The 23,706-nt window shown below is 40.8% G+C and overlaps 1 protein-coding gene across 1 annotated transcript; it reads left to right on the top strand.

Annotated features, from left to right (window-relative positions):
- Nucleotides 1-5,427: 5,427 nt before the first annotated feature.
- On the top strand, nt 5,428-11,263 carry LOC308100279 (CD209 antigen-like protein A). Its single transcript, XM_080449274.1, has 6 exons — nt 5,428-5,568; nt 6,549-6,647; nt 8,523-8,657; nt 8,768-8,901; nt 9,179-9,282; nt 10,761-11,263. The coding sequence occupies exons 1-6, from the start codon at nt 5,445-5,447 to the stop codon at nt 10,924-10,926; spliced, it is 762 nt and encodes a 253-aa protein (XP_080305400.1). The 5' UTR covers nt 5,428-5,444; the 3' UTR covers nt 10,927-11,263.
- The last annotated feature ends 12,443 nt before the right edge of the window (nt 11,264-23,706 follow it).

Here is a 23,706-nt window from a genome sequence, read left to right on the forward strand (position 1 = left end):
CATAACGGCAGCATGCGCCACCAATCAATACCAAAATAATACGTGAGTCATTTGTTATTATTTCAATGATTTGTGCTGTATGTTGTGGTTTTTAGCTTTTTGTCTATTTGTTTCTTTCTTCGGGAACTGCTAAGTCTGCGAATAAATAATTCTAGGCACCAGAAGGGATGATGGCACAGACCCATGGTCCCAGCATGGCTATAATGTATGCCCCGGTGCTGTGGGACCGCCAGTCATTGTGCTAAGGTCAGCGCAACGTCACGTATTTACATCAACGTATTAGAAATGGCAATTTTATGAATGCAATTTAAAAATGTTTTTTGGCCATTTTTAAACCTAATCCTGAAGCCGAAAATATCAGATCTACAAGCTCACAACGTGTCATGCTTCGACACGTTGTGGCTTGTGGGCTTGTAGATCTGATATTTTCGGCGTGCGACACCAGCGTGGAACTGTAAATCAGCCATAATTCCAATCCTAACCCGCAAACCTATAACCTCTAAAATGTCTAATCCTAAACCACCACCCCAACCTGAATCTTTTCCTAAATGTATGCCTAACTCCAGAAATAATTCTTAACCATAAAACAACCTTTTAAAAAATGTTTAAAAAAATACAAATACAAGTACACACACACGTGCACGCACGCACGCACGCACGCAAGCACGCACACACGCACACCCACACACACACACACACACACACACACACACACACACACACACACACAAACTCCCATGCCTACTGGGAGAAATACAACAATGTGCGAACACAGAAGCAAGATTTGTGAACTGTTGATAAAAGAAGGTTAGCCAATAGAATACAACCACACTTCTAATCATTATGTTTTCCTACACTAGTCTATCTGTACAGAGAGGACCTCTGACATATACCTACTGCACATATAAACAGAGCTGCTACCTTTAAACACATTTTTAATCTGAGGCTTTTCTGTATACTATATAAGTTGCAATATGAGTGCTGTACCCCCTCCAACTGTACAACTGTACTGAACTTTCCCCATTCTTTTCTTAAATTGTTTTTATTATGTTTTGACACTTGCTTTGGCAATGTAAACGTATGTTTTCTCATGCTAACTGCTCAATGTATCTGGAATAAATATAAAGCGGATACAAAATGTCATTGCGTGCATTCATTCCATATACTATGTGTAATACAATCATGTGCAAAAATAAGCAGGAGGGGCAAAATAAGTGACCCGCTGGACAGCGCAAAATGTAAAAACTCCACAATATCTTGTGTAAATGAATTCAAGTAAAACAATTACAAACCAAAACTGCTAACCAAGGATGCACCTCTACAACAGTATTGAGCCGGAGCAACTGGTCTGTGATTTTCTATGCTGGATATTTTACTGGTTTTGTCTTTGATAACTGACACTAATACATCAACACAGAGTCAGGTAGCATGCCATACATTAACAATCCAGAAGAACACATGGCAAGTAACACTGCATCTTGTGCTAGCATATTGTGTTATATCATTTATATGTTTTTCTGTTATTTGGGTATTTATTTACTGTCAATTTTTCAATGATGAATTGAAAAGCCCTTTAGAGAACGAGTAGAGGTTGTATAGGGCTCAATGGCTCAGTGACTGGAGTTAAGAAAACAGTTGTAGTCCTAATGTATGTGTTCAGGCCTCGTTACTCTCCAATTAAAAAATGGTTTTGAAAGCCTTGTCTTATAGTGAAAAACTTCAAAAGCTGTTGGAGAACAAGGAGAGGTTGTCTCGGTCTCAGTGCCTCAATGTGGTCAGTACTTGCCTGAAGATGTTCAGGTTAAACTTTGTGTTCAAGCCCTGCTACTCTCAACTTAACAAGCATTACATTTTGAGATGTCTCGTTTGCAACTGGACATTTTTGGTCTAAGGGTGGCGCTAGAGGAGCCTTGGGCTATTGGCCTGTTATACCCACGGAAAGGCAAACCCATCTCTGCCCTGGAATTTTATCTTTTACTAAAATAGTCTATAGCAATATATAACAAAATGATATGCTTATAAACTATATGCTACATAAACTATAAAAGCTATAAAGAAACTATTAAAACAATTCAATCATTTCTTATTTTCTTTGATATACAGTAGTTGTCATATGCAATTATGTTTGCTGGGTGGTGATGTTGTTGTCCAATGTCAAATCTCTATTTGATCATGTCAAAGAAGGTCAAGATTGACAAACTGAGCTGTGAGTACATTTGCAAGCTGAGCTTTCATGCCTTTCCTGAATTAGTTTATATACATCTGCAAAAGCTGGTATAAAACTGTTGTACAACTGGCTTTGTTTTACTCTCCAAAATGTGATTGTGCGTACTGTGAGCCGTGATGGCTATTTGGAGACCGCAGTGCACCCTTCTATAACAATGGAAGGATTTTGCACAAAGCAGGGCTTGTCAAATGCCATTCAAATAGGTGAGTGCAGGACTTTTCTTCTTCCCAATAACAGCTATAGTTTTGCAAACATTCCTATAGGCCTAGTTGGTTGATTAGTTGACTTGATTTGAATGCTGGACTGTTTACATTACCTCGTGTCAGGGCGCTATCCACGGTGCTGAATTCTGATAGCCATCTCTCTGACCTCTCTACTTTGCCAATACAATAGCCTAAGTAACTCGTTCAACTTCCCCTGTAAAAATATAACACAATGTTGGCAAAATACATTCGACTAACGGTGTGTGTGTGGTTAGCGTGTGAGCGTGCCTGTGCATGCATGTGTGTGAGTGCGTGTGTGGTTCACAACCCATAGCGTGCACTGGGGCTGGGAGCCCATTATACTAGCCTGCACTGTAACTAAGTCATTCTTACTTCCCGTTATAGACTGACAGAGTGTCTACCCCAAACAATATCGAGGTGAACAACCAAAATGGATTATATATAGGTAACTAACTTAAAGCTGAAATCCAGAACTTATTTTAATGAATAAAACATACTCTATACCATACAGACTGGTTTACCATACAGACTGGTTTAAACAATGTTAATATAATATAACTAATTATTTAATCTGCAGTGGTTGTAGGTGGACTCCCTACTCTTCCACTGACACATGTAGACCCTGGTGTCTGGTGTAGGATACTGGTTGACAAGTAGTCTGACGCTCAGAAGCTCATACAGTTTTGACCAGACACGTAGAAAGACCTTTTAAAAAATAATAATTTGCTCAGGACTGGAGAGCCGAGCAGATATGGTCCTTTAGAAGTGCTTTTAGGAGGCTACTACAGTCCCATTAAACCCTCCCCTCTCCAATCACAAACACCATTCACTTAAACACACTCGTGCAATTTCAGCATTGACCTAGCAATAACAATGCAGCTGATTTGTAATCAGAGTGCCATTCATAAAAACTAAATGCATGCGGCTCTACCTAGGCATGCATTGCTAACCACAGGGCCCAGCAAAAAAGAAGAGAGCTCTCCGCTCTGCTTGCCTTTAGGAATCTTTTTGAGACGCTTGAGAGACTCTTGCATAGAAAATGAGTCTGAAGGCCTTGTCGATTCGCTGTGCAATTAAGTTCATTGTTTAACGGGAGAATAAAAGTGCTAGGTGGTGAAGAAAGGAAAGAAAGGGTGCATTCATCTATAAATGGGACCGTTGTCTTCTCCACAACCTTGGGTGTTCGCTGTCCATTTCATGTAAATTGTATCTCGGGAGAATCGGCGCTAGGTGACTGGGACATCAAGGTCATATACATCGCCAAATAAAAATGACCGTTCCAACCAATCACAAAAGAGCTGTATTGAAAGGCACCAGGCCTGGTTATCAGGGGAGCCAGCCACTTGAGATTCTGAGTCCAATAAGAGTATGTCACACTGGACCCCCAATATCTATTAAACCATACAATCTAAATCACGACATCCACCACGGTAACAAAACGTGACAATGTTGCACATTTATGCATTGGGCTTATGGGAGGGAGGTACCGTACACAGATTTCTTATCTAACTCAGGGCATCATCGTGAAATGTATTCCCTGCCCTCTCTTTCACACTGCTAACTTTCACATCCATTCAAGGGCATCAGACAACTGTGACATTCTTCAGTGTGTTAAGTGTTGCCTATCTCATGGACCTGGTGTGCTTTGAGGCCGAAAAAAAAGGCGTTGTCCTTTATGCTGTTGTCTGTTTTCAACTGAACAGTGGATGTAGTGGTTTAGGTCTATATGACTTACGTCTGATTTATACTTAGGTACACGCCAGTGTCTCGCACCGAAAACAGCCAATATAGGCTACAAGCTCACGAGGCACCATGCTGCCACACGATGTGAGCTTGTAGATCGGCTATTGTATAATTCAGGCATAAGGAATGCTGCCTTCTTAGAAGACGAATAAATTACATATTCCGTCCGTGGGTAAATAAATATAAATTTTGGGCCGCAGACCCCCATCTGAAACTATTTTGTGCTAGGGACCCCCATATGAGATTTATTTTGTTAACATGTTTAAAAAAAATAGCAGGTCTTAGAGCAGGGGTTCCCAAAGTTGGGGTCGCGACCCCACTTGGGGTCGCGGGAGACCGACGGTGGGGTCGCCAAATTATTTTGGGTCATAAAAAATTAATTTAAAAAAATCATTTTTTTTATTACTTTTTTATTTTTATTTTAAATTCAGCAGAATGGATGAAATACAACCTAAAATGATTACAAAAAGTACGTTTTACCATTTTAATACATTTCAAATGCGCACCGAACGTGCAAGTTTATGTGCAAAAATTACCTCCAGGTTTAGGTGGGGTCGCGAGTCAATGGCCGCCTTATTTTGGGGTCGCGGGCTGAAAAGTTTGGGAACCCATGCTCTATAGGTCTATACTAGGCCCCCTCCTTATTTCCCTCTACACCAAATAATACATATCACTGAAAATAGCCGATCTACAAGCTCACAATGTGTCACATTGTGATGGATTGTGAGCTTGTATATCGGCTATTTTCGCAAAGAGTTCACCCCACAATAGGGATGCTAGGAAGTGCATAAAAAAAGTGGCTAATGTGCATAATAATTTAAAAGTCATGAGTGTATGTATGTAAAGGACAGTCCATTTAAAACACAGATCAGTGTCCTCAACAAAAGTTGAAAAAACTATGATCAACCACTCCCTAAGCTTCTGAGTTCTGGGTAGCTTTCATTCATGGAAATCCCTCCAGAGTGGAACATGTATCATATTTACCATGAGGCCTAATGCTATACCATCTGCAAGGATATGAACAAAGACAAAGTCATCATTCACAGTCTGTCCTATTGATAACTGTGAATTCACTAAAGTCATATTGTAGCTGAGGAAATGCACGCCACAGCAGAGGTGGGCTGCGTGGGCATATCCTGTGACATTTGCTGGCTACGCCTGCCCTCTTCAAAGAAGTTAACAATAGGCTGCTCTGCAGGTTGTGTCTTCCATCAAGTTGTACAACAAGCGTAGTTTGAAGATGAACTAGAATGTCTGAGGACGTGTACACCAGGCCATACCCGACAACCCACACATATGACAGCCTCAGAGTTCATCGCCCTGACCGTGGGACCCAGCAGAATGCTGTACAGAGGAACACAGCACAGCATGGAGGTAAAATGTTTTAATAATACAACGCTAAACTGGTTAACTAACACATCTATGGATGTTATGCCAGAGCAGTGGTTTAGTGCTCTCTGGAGAAGTGGCTATAATGTAATTCATAAAGGAACAGTGCCCTGTGTAAAAATTATCCCAAACAGTGTACTCACAAAGGAGTACTTTTACTTTTGGTACTCAAAGTAAATTTTTATACTTTTGTACCTTTACTGAAATACATTTTGAATTGACTTTTACTACATTGCAGTATTGATACTTTTACTCAAGTAAAACATGTGAATACTTTTTCCACCACTGGTTATGAACAGAACTGACTATATATTGGCTTGAGGTGGCTAAAGTGGCCAACGTGAAATCGCGCAAAGACACCCGCGACTTAATGTTTTGAGGGCAAAAATAATAATAAATGTAATGAAAAACAGAGAAAAAAATGAAAAAATATAATAAGAAATTAATAAATAACCGAATTAAAACCGAAAAATATTCGCGCTTCGGACGGAAATCTTGTCCCCCCACCCAAGAATCCTGTCATCGGCCCTGACTGTGAATGCTGTCAAAATTGTTCTTATTTTCAGGCCAACTTAATGTGATAGTGGACTCAATAATAACACATTGTTAACTAGTTTCTAAGTTAACAAGAAACTATTTTCTTGTTAACTAGTTTCTTACTAAGGGCCAGTAGTGTTTGAAAAATCACTAGACTTGTGCTGGAGTTAATATTTGCTTCATAAATTCCACACTGAAGTGGGGTTTATTTTACTGGAGGAATGAATCATTCTGAATGACCAATCAAGAAAAACAATGTACATGTAATTATCAATACTTTATTGGCTGTTTTTAATGGAACATTTGCATTTATTCATACGTGATTGGATAGCCACACAATTCATTTCATCTGCCTTGAGTAATGTAAAATATATATATATATATATATATTTGAAGCAATACCTTGAAAATGGGTCTTATATTTTCAGACTCTAATGAGCGAAAGAACTGTTCCAGAGCTGCTGCAGGTTGTCTGGGAACGCTGTGTCTTCTCCTATTGGCTGCCATCATTGGCCTGGTCATACACAGTGAGTGTCATTCTATAAACATATAAAAGTATCTTTACATGTCATATTTGATTCAGAAATTGTGTTGACGTCTGTTGCTTGAAATACATTGGGAAACACATCTGCGTGTGTTTGGTGGACTTGTGGTGCACCAGTGTGGGAGGAGAGGTGCAGTAGGGGGGGTGTCATCTGCAAATCAGCAGCGCACTGCAATTGTTTGGGACAGCGATTTGTGAATGTGTCCATTGCGTCCATGTGGACCCTGAGCCGTTATTCTGTCTGTTCTTGTAGTTTACTTGCCAGTCATGAATTGGGCTTATATGAACTGGACTTTACAGTGATAATTGCTTCTCATAGAACCAGTGCCAGATATATGAATTGCATTAATATATTCCTCCCAACATCTGCTTTGGCATCTGTTTGAGGTGCTGTACTGTAGTTTGTTATTTTTGCAGCTTTAGCCTATAGTAGCCTTTTCATAAATTATATTTGTACTTTCGTGAAAGTTTATAATATTTAGAGAAATGTAAAGTTTCAAATACAAAAGTAGTAGTAGTTGTGAATAAGCAAACTGGACATTTAGACTGAATGTTTCCTTTATCCTCATCTTGCGCTAATGCACGCACATGTTTTGCCAGGTTGTTTCTCATAAAAGTGCATTGCCAGGCTCTCACCCCGCCCCCCCCCCCCCCCCCTCGCCTGCAAGTCGCTAGGAAAACGCTGTTCGCCTCTAGGACAAGGATCAATTGTCAACTAATGAGAGAAATTCAATTTCCGAGGCTTTTCTTCCATGACACTGTGGAAATCATGTGACCACAATGCAGTTGTGCAGCGCACTGCCCTTAAAGGTAATGAAAAGCGATGATTTGATTGGTCATGACTTAATCCACCTGCAACACACTCACTGATGATATTTTCAGTCTACTTCATTCACTGGTTCTCCACCTTTCTCAAGTCTTGAAAATACAGGATCAAAAAGACCAAAGGCTCGACTGGTTATCTAAACCTGAGCCAAGACCCGCTGCAATGGTGTCCAAGCAGAACTTAAAACCGAGATGTTCTAGAGGGTGATTCTAGAGAATCAGTGGGAAGGGCTCTGTAGTCGCCGGAGCAGAGCCGTCTGGGAGAAATGCGGGGCCCTGTGCGAAGTCCCCATCCTCGCGCGCGCGAGGATGGGGGAGGTGGAGTATTTTTGCGGTTTTGGGCGGATATTTCCGAGTTTTTATTTGCGGTTATTTCTTTTTATAACTCTTAATAAATGTGATTCTGTTAAAAAGATTTATTTATTTATTTATTTTTGCGGGGCTCCCCCAAGTGCGGGGCCCTGTGTGGCCGCACCGTTCGCACTACCCTTCCTGCGGCCCTGCGCCGGAGTATCTGGTTGTAAGGCCAGATACCCGGCTAGTACATGGTACGCTCCCGGTGAGAGGTTTGAGGATCTACTCTGGGGTCATTGTTAGATCTGAATCTGTCTCTGAGATTCCCTTGCCGTTTATATCGTTGGCTATGGTGCTTGTGTCATCCCGGTTATGTCACTATGAGTCAGTCATATCCATATATGGAGTCCCAATGTCGATCATGCCCAAAGATGGAGTCTATGATGTCAGACTTGGATATGTCAGTTAGCTCCATATATGGAATTCCAGGCATCCTGTGACGCGGTCTAACTCGCGGTGGTATCCATAACGACTAGGACTAGCAAGTATGATATGAAAGCCTTCTTTACACAGAAAGTCTGTCACCACTTCCCACCGCTGTTGACTGCACGTCACGCCAGTTAGCCTGTTTGCCCGTTTGCCCAAAACTTGGCCCTTTGTCTCATTGTCAAGTGAAGATTTACTAACAGAACATAGTTGTATGTAAAAAAAATCAGTTTGTTGATTCTCCTTCTCGCAGACAGCGACCTGGTCAAACAGACCAGACATAACCTGGCTGAAGAGAAAGCCAAATTCCAGACCAGTTTGGATGAATTACAGACCAGAAATATCAACCTGACTGAAGAGACAGATGACCTGAAGAAGAGGCTCTGTGGTCAGTGAGACATCACTATCTATTTTCCTTCATTGTTACGTCATGTTGTTCATCATTTGTCATTAATCTGAGCAGATTAAAGAACAGTGTCGATGTTTCTGTGTTGTTAGAATTACCTGGATGGAAGAAACTTGCCAGCAGTTATTATTACATCTCTACTGAGAAGAAAAACTGGGAGGACAGCAGACAATACTGTAAAGACAACCAATCAGACCTGATGGTCATAAACAGCAAAGAAAAACAGGTATAATGTGCGTGTGTGTGTGTGTGTGTGTGTGTGTGTGTGTGTGTGTGTGTGTGTGTGTGTGTGTGTGTGTGTGTGTGTGTGTGTGTGTGTGTGTGTGTGTGTGTGTGTGTGTGTGTGTGCGCGCGCGCGCATGTGAGTATGTGTTTGTTCGTACGTACGTACATTTATGCATCCGTGTGTGTAAATTAGTGCATAGTGCATGCTATAACCTCATTTGTGGAGACTCAAATATTGTTCAGTTTGTACTTCAGTAACCAGCATCTTTTCTGTCCAGGACTTTGTTGTTCGTCTAAACTGGAGAGTGTGGCTGGGTTTGACTGACAGAGAGATAGAAGCAACCTGGAAGTGGGTCGATGGAACGCGACTGACCACACCAACGTAAAACTTTACCTTCTTTCTACTCCATTTATTTCAAGAAGCATTTTAATAAAATTCACATATTCCCTCTTTACTAGATTCTTCTAAATGGTGTTAAATCCTTCTATTAAATTCACCAAATCTATGTGTGTCTCTCTGTCAGTCTGACAGTCTGACACGGGTGTAATTTGGAAAGCAGACACAGATTGGCCGAGCGTCAAGCCACGTTTGTGCCACCTAGCCAGTATTAGTCCCTGATTGGCCAACCAGATCCGTTGGCTTAACTGATTGGCCAAACTTTGTGTCACACAGCCAATATAGCATGGCTTCATATGCAATGTAATATGGAACAATGTGGTAGCAGAATGGCAGTAATGTTGGGATGGAGGAGGAGAAAGAAGGTATTCTTATAACATTCAAAGAGAAATTGGTGACAACAGAATGGTAAAGTATGAGAAGTAGAGAGAGGAGGTCATCATTACAGGGTTAAATACGTTTTTTTTTTTACTGGGAAACGGTTCGTTAAATAAAACATTTTATTGGCAAACAGGTCTATGTGATCATTGCCAGGAAGAGGAGTCTGTGGAATATGCTATTATAGACTGTAGTCACTACCAAAGGGAAAGGGATAGCATGGTGGATGAGCTGAGGAAAGTAGAAGTTGAAGAAGTGACTTATACAAAATATAATGCAGCAGCAGAGGAGACATTTATATAATAAACAAGTTTGTGGGTTAATGTAGCAAATAAGGATGCCAACCACCATAAAACCCTATAAAGAAAAAGAAGAAACAGAAATTACGAGAGCTGTTGAGTTGAAGGAAGAGAACGACTTGCATCATTCCCGACATGCAGTGGTGGAAAAAGTACTCTGTTACAAGTAAAACTCCAGAATTCTAAATTTACTTAATTAAAAGTACAAAAGAATTGGCATCAAAATATACTTAAAGTATCAAAAGTAAAAGTACTAAAATGTTTGAAAAAAGCAGATCTACGACGCGTTGTGAGCTTGTCGATCGGCTATTTTCAAATAGCCTATGTATAAAATAGGGCTAAATTGGTTAATGTATGTTTCATAATATCATAATTTATATCTGAAAAGTAACTAGTAACTAAAATGTTCAAATGATTGTAGTGGAGTAGAAGTTCAATATTTGTCTCCGAGATGTAGTGGAGTAGAAGTAAAAGTATTGGAAATTGGAAATGCTCAAGTAATGTACAAATATCTCAAAAACAGTTTTAAGTAAATGTACTTTGTTACTTTCCACCACTGCCGACATGCAAGGCTCCGAGTAGTATTATAATAAAATACAAACCTCCCATCGTGACAATCACTAGAACAATTATATTATAACAATAAGTTGTTTATTTCATAATCCAGTTAATTTGAAACTAATATCTAGAATATAATTTGAGGTAATGATTAAAAACAATAATTAGAGTGAAAACCCATCCTTGTACAGGTAAGGTAATTGACTAAATGTTCCTACTTTTCTCCAGGTACTGGACATTTCCTGAGCCTAATAACAAAGGAGACCCTCCTAATACAGAAGAAGACTGTGCTGAGTTTTTTAACCCTAACCCTCGGGTTAAAGAACATGGAACATGGAACGACAGGTCATGTACTGCACTTAACCACTGGATCTGTGAAAGAGTTATCTACTGAAACCATCATTTTCTCCATGTATTAGTTAGCTGGTGTGTTGGTACAGCTACTGTACATGATGGGTGTGTTTGCATGTGGCAGTTTGTGTTTGCTTTGGTTTGCCTGCCTTGCAATTCTACTCAACATGCACATAGATATGTACATTACAATTCAAATATCTTCATTATTTAGTTAAAGGAGAGCCTATAGAATGTGAATAACAACAGCCATCTGTTCCATTTTATTACCATGTTCATATAGATCAATTAAGTGTGTTGCACTCTGTGTAATGTATTCTGAACTAGGTTTGGTCCAAATCAGTTCCTTAAAGCTACAATCCGGAACTCAAGTTAATGAATAAAACATTATTTTAACAAATCTGTACATGGTACATGTTAATAATACAATATAACTAGTACATCTGCAGTGGTTGTAGGTGGTCTCCTTACTCTGCCATTGAGACATTTAGACCCTGGTGTCGGGGAGGACACCTTCAGTAAAAGTCAAAGTAAAGGTTCAAAGTGCATTTCGTAACAAAACAGCCAGGCAGTTGTTTTTCTTCAAGGTTCATTAACTGTGTTTTGAACTTTTTTTGTTTGCTTGTTTGCTTGAATACATGAAATAAAGCCATAAAGACTGGATCATTTTGTCCAGTACCATTCTTTCAAGTGAACGCTGTCACATATGGAATTAGAAATCTTGGGAACGTAACATTCTAATGCTGTCACAATGGTTACTGTCCACTTAAATTGACTTAAATTAAGCTACTGTATACACTGGTAGAATAATAACATTAAACCTGGGAGAGAGAGAGAGAACTTTGTTACTTTACACCACAGCTCCTAAGGTGGGATTCTGCCTTCTCCTGAGCAACTTGTTCATTCACTTGTCCACTGGTGTGGACTGAGCTTTTAGCAAAACAAGGGAACTGATATGTTTAAGTTAGAGTTAAGAATTTGATGAGTGCTGACCAAAAAGCCATCACTCTGAAATAAGTATGTGACATTTTTAATAACGTACAGCAGCAGAAGGTAACAAATGCAACTCCTTAGTGATTCTGAGAAATGTGGGTGTGAAGACCGTTTTTAGAATTTAGGACAGTGTGCACGTCACACTCAAAGCCATATAGCTAATTCTGTGCAAAGGCTCTTTGCTGCAGAATCGAGCTGAGCAGCACAGCACGTTGCGTCCAACAAGAGAGAGGTGTGACTTCCTTTCACAAGCATGCTTGAGCGTAACCACAGTTCTTTGTTTTTCAGGTGGAAAGATATATGACGCTTATATGATGTGAAAAGAATGACACATAGATGCATTGGGTTTAGTGAGGAGTGGACAAGAGATGTTTAGAAAAGGTTTTGTGAGACGGCATAGATCCAGATAGGTGATAGCATACAGTAGATAGATTCTATGCTATCACCTACAGTACCCGCTGCACTGCACTTAACCCCTTCATTGCCGATTGGTTTGGCAGACTGGCACCACCGGACTGACCAGCATGACAATTTGCACACACACTCCCAGTAGGCCAAAAAATAACCTTTACACCAATTTCTTTATTTAGCCTCATGGTGGCGCTATAACAAGCAGCTTCACGTTTTGGCCCATAACTCTTGCACCGTTGTACAATCAACATTTTTTCCCTCTAGATTCCCCTATAGTATCATGATGCAACCTACAGTATATGCCCATTTGTGCCAGACTAGATTTTCCGCCATTTTGCGTGTTGCTCTTCACAACAAACTTTTTGCTACTACTATTTGCTAACTAGCTAATTCTGTGCGAAAGTTCTTTGCTGCAGAATTGAGCTGAGCAGAGAGGTGTGACTTCCTGTCACAAGCATACTTGAATTGAGTGTAACCACAGTTCTTTGTTTTTCAGAGGGAAAGATATATGCCACTCATAGGGTTGTCACATTTATGACATTTTACTTGACGATTAATTGTCAAAAATAATTGCGATTAACGATTTAATTGTGTTTTTGACATTGAACATTGGAACATATAAATAAATATTACATTTCTGTTTTGCTTTTAGGCTTTGTAAACACACATTTGACATATGACAAATAACTATAAGAAAGAAATTACTGACATTTAATAACTTTATACTTTTGAAAATGTAATAGTTTAATAGAAATAATAGTGATGCGATACGTTGTATGCTTGTAGATCAACTATTTCTACAAATTATATTTTTATATTTGAAAATGTATGAAAATGTTTCAACATGGAAAGGATTATAACGGTTATGTAAAATAATATCAAATAATTAAGATTAGGCAATTGTGTAATAATTGAGAAAGGCCTAGCCACTCAAATGATGTGTTACAAGAATGACAATAACACATATGTTGGGTTTAGTGAGGAGGACAAGAGAAGGTTTTGGGAGACTCCATAGATGTTTTCAGGTACTAGGTAATAGCATAGATTCCACTCTATCACCTACCTCCTCCACTGCACTTAACCACTTAAACCCGATTATACTTCATTGACCGGGGTCCTCTATAGCAGGGGTTCCCAAAGTTGGGGTCGCGACCCCACTTGGGGTCGCGGGAGACCGACGGTGGGGTCGCGAAATTATTTTGGGTCATAAAAAAATATATATATATTTTTTTATTTTTTTTTATTTTAAATTCAACAGAATGGATGAAATACAACCTCAAATGATTACAAAAAGTACGTTTTACCATTTTAATACATTTCAAATGCGCACCGAACGTGCAAGTTTATGTGCATAAATTACCTCCAGGTTTAGGTGGGGTCGCGAGTCAATGGCCGCCTTATTTTGGGGTCGCGGGCTGAAAAGTTTGGGAACCCATGGTCTAGAGTACAAGCTCACAACGTGTTGCATCGCCCGTCAGCTATTTTCAAATAGCTTACCCCTTATTAACAGTAATATCGTTGCTGTCCGGCAGAAACCAGCTAACTTTTCCGCTTTTGCATTTTTTTTCCCTTAAATCAGTTCTATTGAATACCCTTTACGTCTGTGTGTTAATTAAACACATATTGAACCAATGAAAAGTATTAAAAAGTGCTTCTGACAAAACCAGCCAACTCCTTTGGATCCTCAAACTTTCTGCTAAACCAGCCAAAGGGGTCCACCAAAGGGGGGTGGAGTTAGCTGGTTTTGCTGACTCCAGGCTCCACCCCCTTTTGACCTCCAACCTCATTGTGAGCTTGGAGGTCCATTCAGCTGTTCTTATCAATGATGAACAAAACCTCCTAACTGAACATTTTGGAGTTAGCTGGTTTCTGCCGGACAGCAGAGATATACTGTTAAGGTCAAAGTGGCTAAACTGATTTAGATGCTACTGTATATTAACTAATTTTGCTGGGGACCCTTTGGAACCCCCCTCAAGGACCCCTGGGGATCCCCAGACCCCACTTTGAGAAACACTGTTCTAAACAGTCTATCCAATGAAATAAATTATGCAAGTGGGCAATACCTACTCTCCTATACTGTATATAAAAGTAAAAGTAAAAAAAGAAAGAAAAAACTGTGAATTGGAAATAACCTCAAATCACTCCCTTTGTGCTGTTAGCGGTCTGTCACTCATAGCCGATCTCTTTTATGAAATTGAGGGAACAAATCTTTAAAAGCTTCACGAGGTTAGATGACAGGAGCGTGTGGAAGGCTGAAATCCACTCTGTATGGAATACAAATGATTTAAATACAATTCTAGGTTGTTTTTTTTCTCCCACCTCCTTTCAAGCTATGTAGAAAAGTACTTTTTTGACATTGAGCAGTGGATGGTGGTGGGTGGTGGTGGAGGATGCTAGATGGAATAGAAATGAAAAAGAAAACTGTGGAGAGAGTGAGTGCGTCTGTCACGCTGAGTGATAAACAAAAAGCCTGCTGCTTTCATTCCCCTACTGTTCTAACTCATCGTTGCTGTCGAGGTAGAAAACCTCTTATCTCAATATTCTGACTTGTTGTGTTTTTTTCGTAAACGCGTCACACAAAAGCATCAAAGATTTGAGTTAAAAAAAAAACTTTGCTTAAGAAAAATATATATTTGAAGATTTGCTAAAATGTTCAAAAAAAAAAAAAAAAGATCTACAAGCTATGAGCTTGTAGATCTGCTATTTTTGAATAGCCAAAGTATAAAATAATGGTTATAACTAAAAATAACTATTCTAACTGTTTTTTCGTAAATTAACGCCCTACTTGATCATACTACAGCGTCACACAAAAGCGTCAAAGGTAGCAGATCCGCAAGCTCGAAACGTTGCACGAAGCGACGCGTTTTGAGCTTGTAGATCTGCTACTTTTGCAGTTTTTGAATTTGAATCCTTAAAAGTAACAGTTTTGGACGTATGAGGTTTCCACCCGACGGAGACGTTATGAAACTTCTCTCTCCCTCATAGCCAGTGCTGGAAATATAAGTGCATTTACTCAAGTACTCTACTCTAGTACTCAAGTTCAAATTTGAAGCACTTTTAATTCACTTGAGTATTTACATTTTTAAATACTTTATACTTTTATTCTACTACATCTCAGTGGCAAATAATGTACCTTTTTACTCTTACTTCATTTATTCGACAGCTTCAGTTACGAGTTACCACTCAAGTAAAATTTTGAATACAGTACTTCTACTTGTATCAGAGTATTTTCTACATTGTGGTATTGCTACTTTTACTTACAGTAAGTAAGTACTTCCAGCACTGTAATTCCCCAGCTGTGCGGGAACTTGTGAAACGTGTGTGTGCGTTCACTGCGTTCTAAGCTCTCTCTGAGGGATTGAACTGCGTGCCAAGTGATGTGCGTTTCCCCTCGCTGTCACAGGCAGCCTCCAGACCAGCGCTACTCACCCCGCGGCCCGCGGGCCGCCTGCGGCCCGATCGCAGCGTCTTGGCGGCCCCCTCATGGTCAAAAGAAAAAAGAAAAGAAAAAAAAACTTTTTTTTCTTTTTTTTTTTTTAAGCACAGGATAAAAATATACATTTCCGTTCAAATATATGGGTTGCTAAAACATTTTTCAAAAACAAACAGACAGACATACATACAGGTGCGTCAATTGTTACAGGTATAATGCATAGTTTTCTATGCATTTCGGGTTTTTGGGGGGGTTTGACCCCCAAATTTTTCCGGACGCGCGGCTTTGCCGCGCGCCCAGGATAGGTGTCTGCCACTGGACATACACACAACACAAAATAAACTGGTACAGTGAAAAGAATATGATGTCAAAATGTACATTTTCTTGTGCGTTACAAAATCGAAAAATCCAAAATAGGACCGTCATTTTTATGGCGGCCCCTTGGACTTTTGGTATTTTGCTGAGTGGCCCCTGAGCCATCTTAAGTTGAGTAGCCCTGCTCCAGACGCAGGCTTCCTGATCTTTTGTGCGTTCCTCAACCACTGAAGACGTTGACACCTCACCATGACTTTGACGGGGTGGCCGTGGGACACTGTTAAGAAGTACTGTCATTGGAAGGGAGGGAGGAGGGGCAACATCTGTGGACATGGCTGAAAAGAGAAGAAAGGAAACTCTGGGTTTATTTCACTGGTCCTCAAACTTTTAAATTTATATATGACCCCCAGTTTGGTATACATTTGAGGCCACGGACCCCATAACTCAGAGTGTACAAATGGAACCAAAGGAACCAATACCAGTCCATTTGGTTCCATTTGTAAACTGCGGATCCATAAGGGTCCAAATATTTAATATAATATCTAAATATAATAATATTTTACCTGGGGACCCCATGGAACCCCCTCAAGAACCCCCTGGAACCCACTTTGAGATCCAATGGTTTATTTATTAGTCACACGCACACGCACGCACGCGCACACACACACACACACACACACACACACACACACACACACACACACACACACACACACACACACACACACACACACACACACACACACGCATGCACACACGCACGCATGCATGCACATGCTTGTCTAATGTATCACACAAGCGCACATGCATGAAACCTTGTATCTCCATATTTCCCCCAAACTTTTTTTTTAATGCCTTTATTGATAGAACAGTAGGCTAACAGGAAACGGGAAGAGAGATGGGGAGTGACACGCATGCAGCAAAGGCTGTCGGAATTGGGACTCGAACCCGCGATACGCTGTCAGGCTACATTGTAGCCAATAGGTGCCCGGACCGCTATGCCAGCAGCCTATCCCCAAACTTTTGTAATGTTTGTTAGCGCCACATTTCGAGCTTGCAGATCTGCTGCTTTCGATACGTTTGTGTGACGCTGTAGTATGACCAAGTAGGGCCTTAATTTACGAAAAAACACAAAAAGTTAAAGACAGGGTGCCGGGATTTTCAGTGATTTTTTACCCCCCTAAAACATAATCATCAGGTATTATGGTTATACTAGGAGGAAGATTTTTTTCAAAAAAGTGTACAGAAAGTGTTAAAGTTATGTTTTTATGTGGACACGCCTCCTAGTCCCTCCTCCTCCTCATGCCCACACCTGTTGTGTTATGATAATGAGGGGGAGGGTATAATTTTACTGTGTCATTAAAGTGCTGTTTTTCTATTGGCACGTTTGACCCCTCAAGGTTTCAGCCTCCAGGTAGAAACTCAAAATAGTCAGAGAAGACATAAAACACCATAAAACCACCACCAGGTGGCTTAATGAAGTTCTATCAACCTCATAGACACATGAAACACAGAAAAAGTGCAAAACCATGGCACCACCTCTTTAAAATATGGAGATGAGAGGTTTGTGCCCGACAACAACGATATAACTTCCCTTGGGACGACGACGACGACAGTGAGTTGATATAGTTCAATAACGCGTTATAAAACGAGCCTCCGACTGGGTTTGAAATGTAATGAGATTTGTTTCAGATCAGTGGAGGCGCGGGTGTCTCTGCAACCTGCAGCAGCTGCAGAGAGAAGCTTGTCTCAGCAAATACACAGGAGCTGCTCCCACAGAGAGACAATACATGTCATCATCGCAACACACTGCATTTTAATGCCGTTGAAAGTGGTTACGTCTGTCAGTGCGTTTTGTAAATATTAAACCATTGAAGATTATTAACAAGAGCTTGTGACTAAATAATAACAGTATATTGGATCCATTGGAACGCAGGTATTTTTTTCTTCGTTTCCTGAAAAGTAACAATTTTGGACATAGGCTACAAGGTTTCCAAGGCTTGCAGGGTTTTCCATGCGAGGCCTTTATGAAGACAAGTTGTTTTAGATGGCTTACACTCAGAAATCAAGACTAGTTGTTTTACATGGACTACACTCTAAGAAGTCAATACTGGTTGTTTTACATGGACTGGACTCTGAGAAGATCATACGAGTGACCCAAGCACAAAATCTAAGGGATCCTGCAAGAAACAAGGAGGGAACCCACAAGATATGAAAAGATTATAGGAAGTCAAATAAGAAAAACTCAATTGTATTTCTTTGAATCACCGGACACGTCACACTTGTCAAGTCACACACCGAAGATGAATAACTGTGGAAATGTACCAATCAGACAGAGAATGAACAGCAAGCGAAAACTTCAATAAGAAAGGAGCTTTTGTCACAATTGCGTCACCCTTAACAAAAGTCTAGACTAGTTGTTTAACATGGACGTGACTCTGAGAAGTCATATCAGGCAAGCAGGTCTGAAATGAACTGGTGAGGAAGGATAAGTGAGAACTGTGCACACACTCAAACACGTGGGTGCGTGTAAAATGCACACATGGCTCTCACACAGCAAAATCCTCAGTGTTCATTTACCAAATTGGTTCCGTTTGTAAGCTCTCTGAGTCAAATGAGTACTGAGGTTTTTTGCGGTGTAGGACAGGTGAGATCAAAGCTTGAGCAGCTGGCGGTCTTTCTGTGTCGGAGACAAGACAGATGGTGTGCCATTAATTAAGCCCAATCCACAGTGGACGCACCCAGCACACCTGAGACACATGTCTCCCCCTCATCCTTAAATAGAGACCTCTGCAAAAGAAACACTCCTGGGATCTTCAATACACACACCACACACACACACACACACACACACACACACACACACACACACACACACACACACACACACACACACACACACACACACACACACACACACACACACACACACACACACACACACACACACACACACGAACAGACGTACAGTACCACCCATAAATACATGATCGCATGACGCATAGCTTACTTGCATATTAACACACACACACACACACACACACACACACACACACACACACACACACACACACACACACACACACACACACACACACACACACACACACACACACACACGTGGATGCACACATGGATACACACAGGTACACACGGACAGTACCACCCATAAACGGCATGATCACAAATGACGCATAACTTACAGTACCCACATACCGTATAATATTCATTATGCACACAGCCATGGGTGCAGAGAGAGACGTGCGCACACGCACACGCACACACAAAAACACACACATGTATCGTCTGACTTCAGAGACAAGTGCAATCAAAAAGACGCAGTAAGTTAATTTCACGTCATGAAATAATGGTTTCTTTCTTTTCTATGCTACATTAACAGCCTACAATTTAACATAATTGATATGGCGTAATTGATAATCTTACCCCCCCCCTCTCTCTCTCTCTGCCAAGAATGAATTAAATTCATTATTTGACTTTTGTTAACATTATATAGCGAAATGAAATGTACTTGATTGCAATCCAATCCTCAAAGCAATCCCAATCCGAGAGAATGTTTTCAATATCCATCACAGAAATTAGAATATATAATCAACACCCACGTTCTCCCGTGCATAATTATCTGTCTCGACCAATGAGGGATCCTTGGCTGGTAGACTTCTCATTTCATTCAGGATTGATTGGAATGGGTCCATGAAAACACTAATTTATTCAACTGTGGAATGTAACTATAGGTACATTTACTCAAGTACTGTACTCAAGCAAAACATGTTGGCACTTTTACTTTACTTTTTTTCAAGTCTTTCTACTTTAAGCTTCTACTGCGCTACATCTCAGAGGCAAATATTGTAGTTTTTTACTCCATTACAATTATTTGACAGCTTAGTTTACTAGTTACTTTGCACACAAATACTTCTACTTTGGTACTGTAAGTACATTTTTGTCCATATATTGTGTTTTATATTGTAGTGATATTTTAGTGTTTTCAGTGGTGTACTTCGGTTTTGCTTTACTGTAGTATTCCTTTATTTTGTAGTAATGTTCCTAGAGTTTTCTGTACAGTATGCCCTAGTTACTGTTACCTGTGTTGTCTAAGATTATTACTTATCTCCACCTGTGTCCTGTAAGTCCCCTAGCCCAGTTGTTCCCAAACTAGGGGTCGGGACCTCCAGGCGGGTTCCCACGTTATTTTGGGGGGAGTGCCCAGATGATTGGCTTAATGTGCAACATTGTTTTCTCACTCAACAGTAAACAAACCAACATACAGTATAGTTGTATACAGGGTATCTGCACATTTCTAAAGTGACAAATGTAATGACTTTTAAGACCTTTTCAATGCCAAATTGGCCAAATTGTCAAATATTACGTAAGAAAGAGGCAAACGTTATGAAAATAGCCAATTATGTAATGCCTAAAATTCCAAGTGCTTGTCAGGGTGGGGGGTCCCCAGTTCAAATATGATTATTTTGGGAGGTTGCGGTCTGAAAAGTTTGGGGACTCCTTGCCCTAGCCTATCCCTGTGTTGATTGTCAGTTGGGTTCACCTGTGTATGGTTAACTCTTGTGTGTATTTAAACCTCTTATTTAAACCCTCAGCTCCCTTCTATTCCCTGCTAGTTCTTAAATGTTGTGACGGTGTTCTGTTCTAGTTCTATCCTTCTAGTGTGCTCAGTATTCTCCTGCATTTAGTCTCTTTGTGTTTCTGAGTTTGGGAGAATAAATCCTTTTGCATTTGACCTTCTCCGCTTCAGTCTGTTCTCCTTGAGTCGCACCCTGACAATTCTGATGTCCATACTTTCGTACTTTTATTCAAGTAAAACATTTAATACAGGACTTTTACTTGTAACAGAGTCATTTTATGTTGTGGCATTGCTACTTTTATGTAAAAAAAATTATAATAATCTGAGTACTTCTTCTACCACCACTGATGAAAACACATTTATTCTGGTGGAGTTGTTTTCCCCTCCCAGTGGGTGGTTTACATAACACTTTCCCCACAGAGCAAACACCAGGTGGTGATGGCTCTGCAATGTCAAGCAGGTGTGGGGAGCTGGGATATTTGGGTTCAGCAAGGCTTGTGCGGCTCGCGCACGACTATGCAAAACACACATGAATCATCGCATAACTTTCGGATGGGAAGAGAAGTGTCAGGATGTGCGTGCGTGCGAGCGTGCGTGCGTTATAGTCCATTACTGCCACTGACAACTTCCACATCATTTTAAGTTTAACGAGTAAGTAAATTGCAGGCCATTATTCTTAGGTAGACGCTTTTCAAAAGCTGGTACTTTGTTAAGTGATTTTTCTTCTTGTTCGTGTCAGATTGTCCCGAAGCTCAAATTAAACATGGCAGCTGTCTCTCTGCTTTAATGTGTCCCATGTGGAAATACACACTTATCGCTCTCCTTATTGAAAGAACAAAACATTCTAACGTTGCACGAGTTATTTACTTGATCGACGATCAGCATGCCTCATTTGGCAGAGTCCATTGAGCGCAATTTTGAATCACTGAACACAATAAAGTCAAAACTATTATGGCAGTATTACCCAAGAGGCCATTCTTTACTGTGATTATGGCTGTGACATTGATGCAACAGGCACAAGGTCCAGCCTTTTATTCAAAGATTACCAGCCTCTTCGCATAACGGTAGAGTTTATTCGGGTGACCAAGAACTCGCCCCTCCTGGAGAACTGTGCATAGTTGAGCCCCTTCAGCAACCTCTGGTAAATGACGCATTTATATAGCACCTTTGTCCAAAGCGCTTTACAATGTGCAGGTTCACGCACTCACACACACACATTCACATACAGACAGCAGAGGAAACCATGCAAGGCACCAACCTGTTCATCGGGAGCAATTGTATACTTAGGGGTTCGGTGTCTTGCCTAATAAGGACACTTTGACACTAACCCAGGGGGAAAGTGGAATCGAACTCGGAACTTTCCAATTCCCAAGCAGCCTGATCCACTGCCGCCCCATGCATCTGTATGCACATTTGCCTGGTGCCCAGATACAGACAGACAAAGAGAGTTTTGCATCGATGTACTGTATGGGTCAACTCATAAGAATCTTGATGTGAATCTTTGGTGCATCCATCGCTTTTCAAAGTAACTGTATACTGTTTTTGTGAGTGTGTAGGTCAGATCTAGCTTTATCTTCCCCCTTAACCACTTAAGCACCCTAAACGGTTACCCTCGTAACCCAGGTTTTCTGTTGATATCCTATACTTTGTCAAACAACGGTGTCGCACTGCAAAAATAACCGATCGACAAGCCCAAGCTTGTGGATTGCTATTTTGGATTTTTTTTGCCTATAATGACATGGCCCAAAAGTGGAACGCCAGGGTTACAGCGGTTAAATCTCAGTGTCCTGTGGATATCAGTCACTGATGTCTTTCTGTCTTACCGGTGCATGTTCAAATTCATCACCTGCTCTGCTGCAGGCTAAGCCCCCCCCTACCCTACCTGTCTGAGGGGTCCCGCTGTGGAACCCCCCACTGACAACAGCGATCGATGCCCCCCCCCGCCTCCCCCATCCCCCCCTCGGTCTGCCGTCCTGGGTATGAGGCTATGTGACGCCCAGCTTGAAGGCTTCACTCTCTCCGGGACATGTTTGGGGTGTAAGAGCGCTCAGGGTAGTTTACAGTCTCCTGTCAGGCTGTAAACAACACCATGCTGCGGAGGCAATGTGTTGGTCTGAACACGGCCGATGGGCGTCCTGCAGTGGAACGCGTTGACACGTGACGTGAGCGAGGCCAAAGTCGTTGAGCGGTGTCTCTTGTCCTCGTGAAGACATGAAATGTCAACCACGCATGTCCTTGTAATTGAACAGCAGGAATACTACAAGCCCTACAAGCTCATAACGCTTCACGGTGCTACGCGTTGGTGAGCTTGTAAATCGGCTATCTTCACTGTAATTTTTTCATAATTTTGTATCTGTATATTTTAACTCATTCACTGCCAAGAACGACTTATGACAACGTTTTTGCTGGCAAGGGGACCGGAGACGGATGAATGAATTAATTAATTAATTCCTGGCAGTGAAAAAGTTAATACAACAATGCATTGATAGCTGCATTGATGCATTCATAAAAAATAAAATAAAAAGTACTTTGTAATTTGTACTTTTGAATACTTTTAAAAGCATGAACTTTTGAATATGCCAGTATTTTTTTAAAGAAACTACTCCAGTGCTTTAACTCAAGCACAGATTTGACTGAGCAACTTTCACTTGTAGTTGAGTAACTTTGACTCTGGGGTTGAGCACCACTGAAAGCGAGGCCTGGGCTGTTGAGCGGGGCCTCTTGTCCTCGTAAAGAAAGGTCAACAATGTCCTTGTCATCGAACAGCAGGAATAGCGTGCTTCAAGACCGTGTTGTAGAGTGTCACCAGGAGAATCATTTCCATGCATAGATAATGGATTCACAGACACCACGGTCACACACAGACTTAATAAGATCAGATCAAATAAGATACAGGGGTCCAATGCGATCCGAAACGGTATTGATCCTTAGGGAGTAATTGCGTTATTACAGCAGCGATATAAAGATGGTTAAAATACAAGAGGGGGGAAAAAATTATACAGCAAAATGTGGAAAGAATAAAAATGCATGAGGCTGTATACCACTGTACCGTAGATCAATAGCAATCACACAGA

The sequence above is a fragment of the Gymnoscopelus braueri genome, assembly GCF_963280865.1.
Source record: "Gymnoscopelus braueri genome assembly, chromosome: 2".
Lineage (NCBI taxonomy): Eukaryota > Metazoa > Chordata > Actinopteri > Myctophiformes > Myctophidae > Gymnoscopelus > Gymnoscopelus braueri.

Excerpts from the sequence above, each read along its gene's own strand:
- LOC308100279 (XM_080449274.1), top strand. The coding sequence starts at position 5,445 with ATGTCTGAGGACGTGTACACCAGGCCATACCCGACAACCCACACATAT. Across the intron at positions 8,658-8,767 it reads CCTGAAGAAGAGGCTCTGTG|AATTACCTGGATGGAAGAAA; the intron begins GTCAGTGAGACA and ends CTGTGTTGTTAG. Across the intron at positions 8,902-9,178 it reads TAAACAGCAAAGAAAAACAG|GACTTTGTTGTTCGTCTAAA; the intron begins GTATAATGTGCG and ends TTTTCTGTCCAG.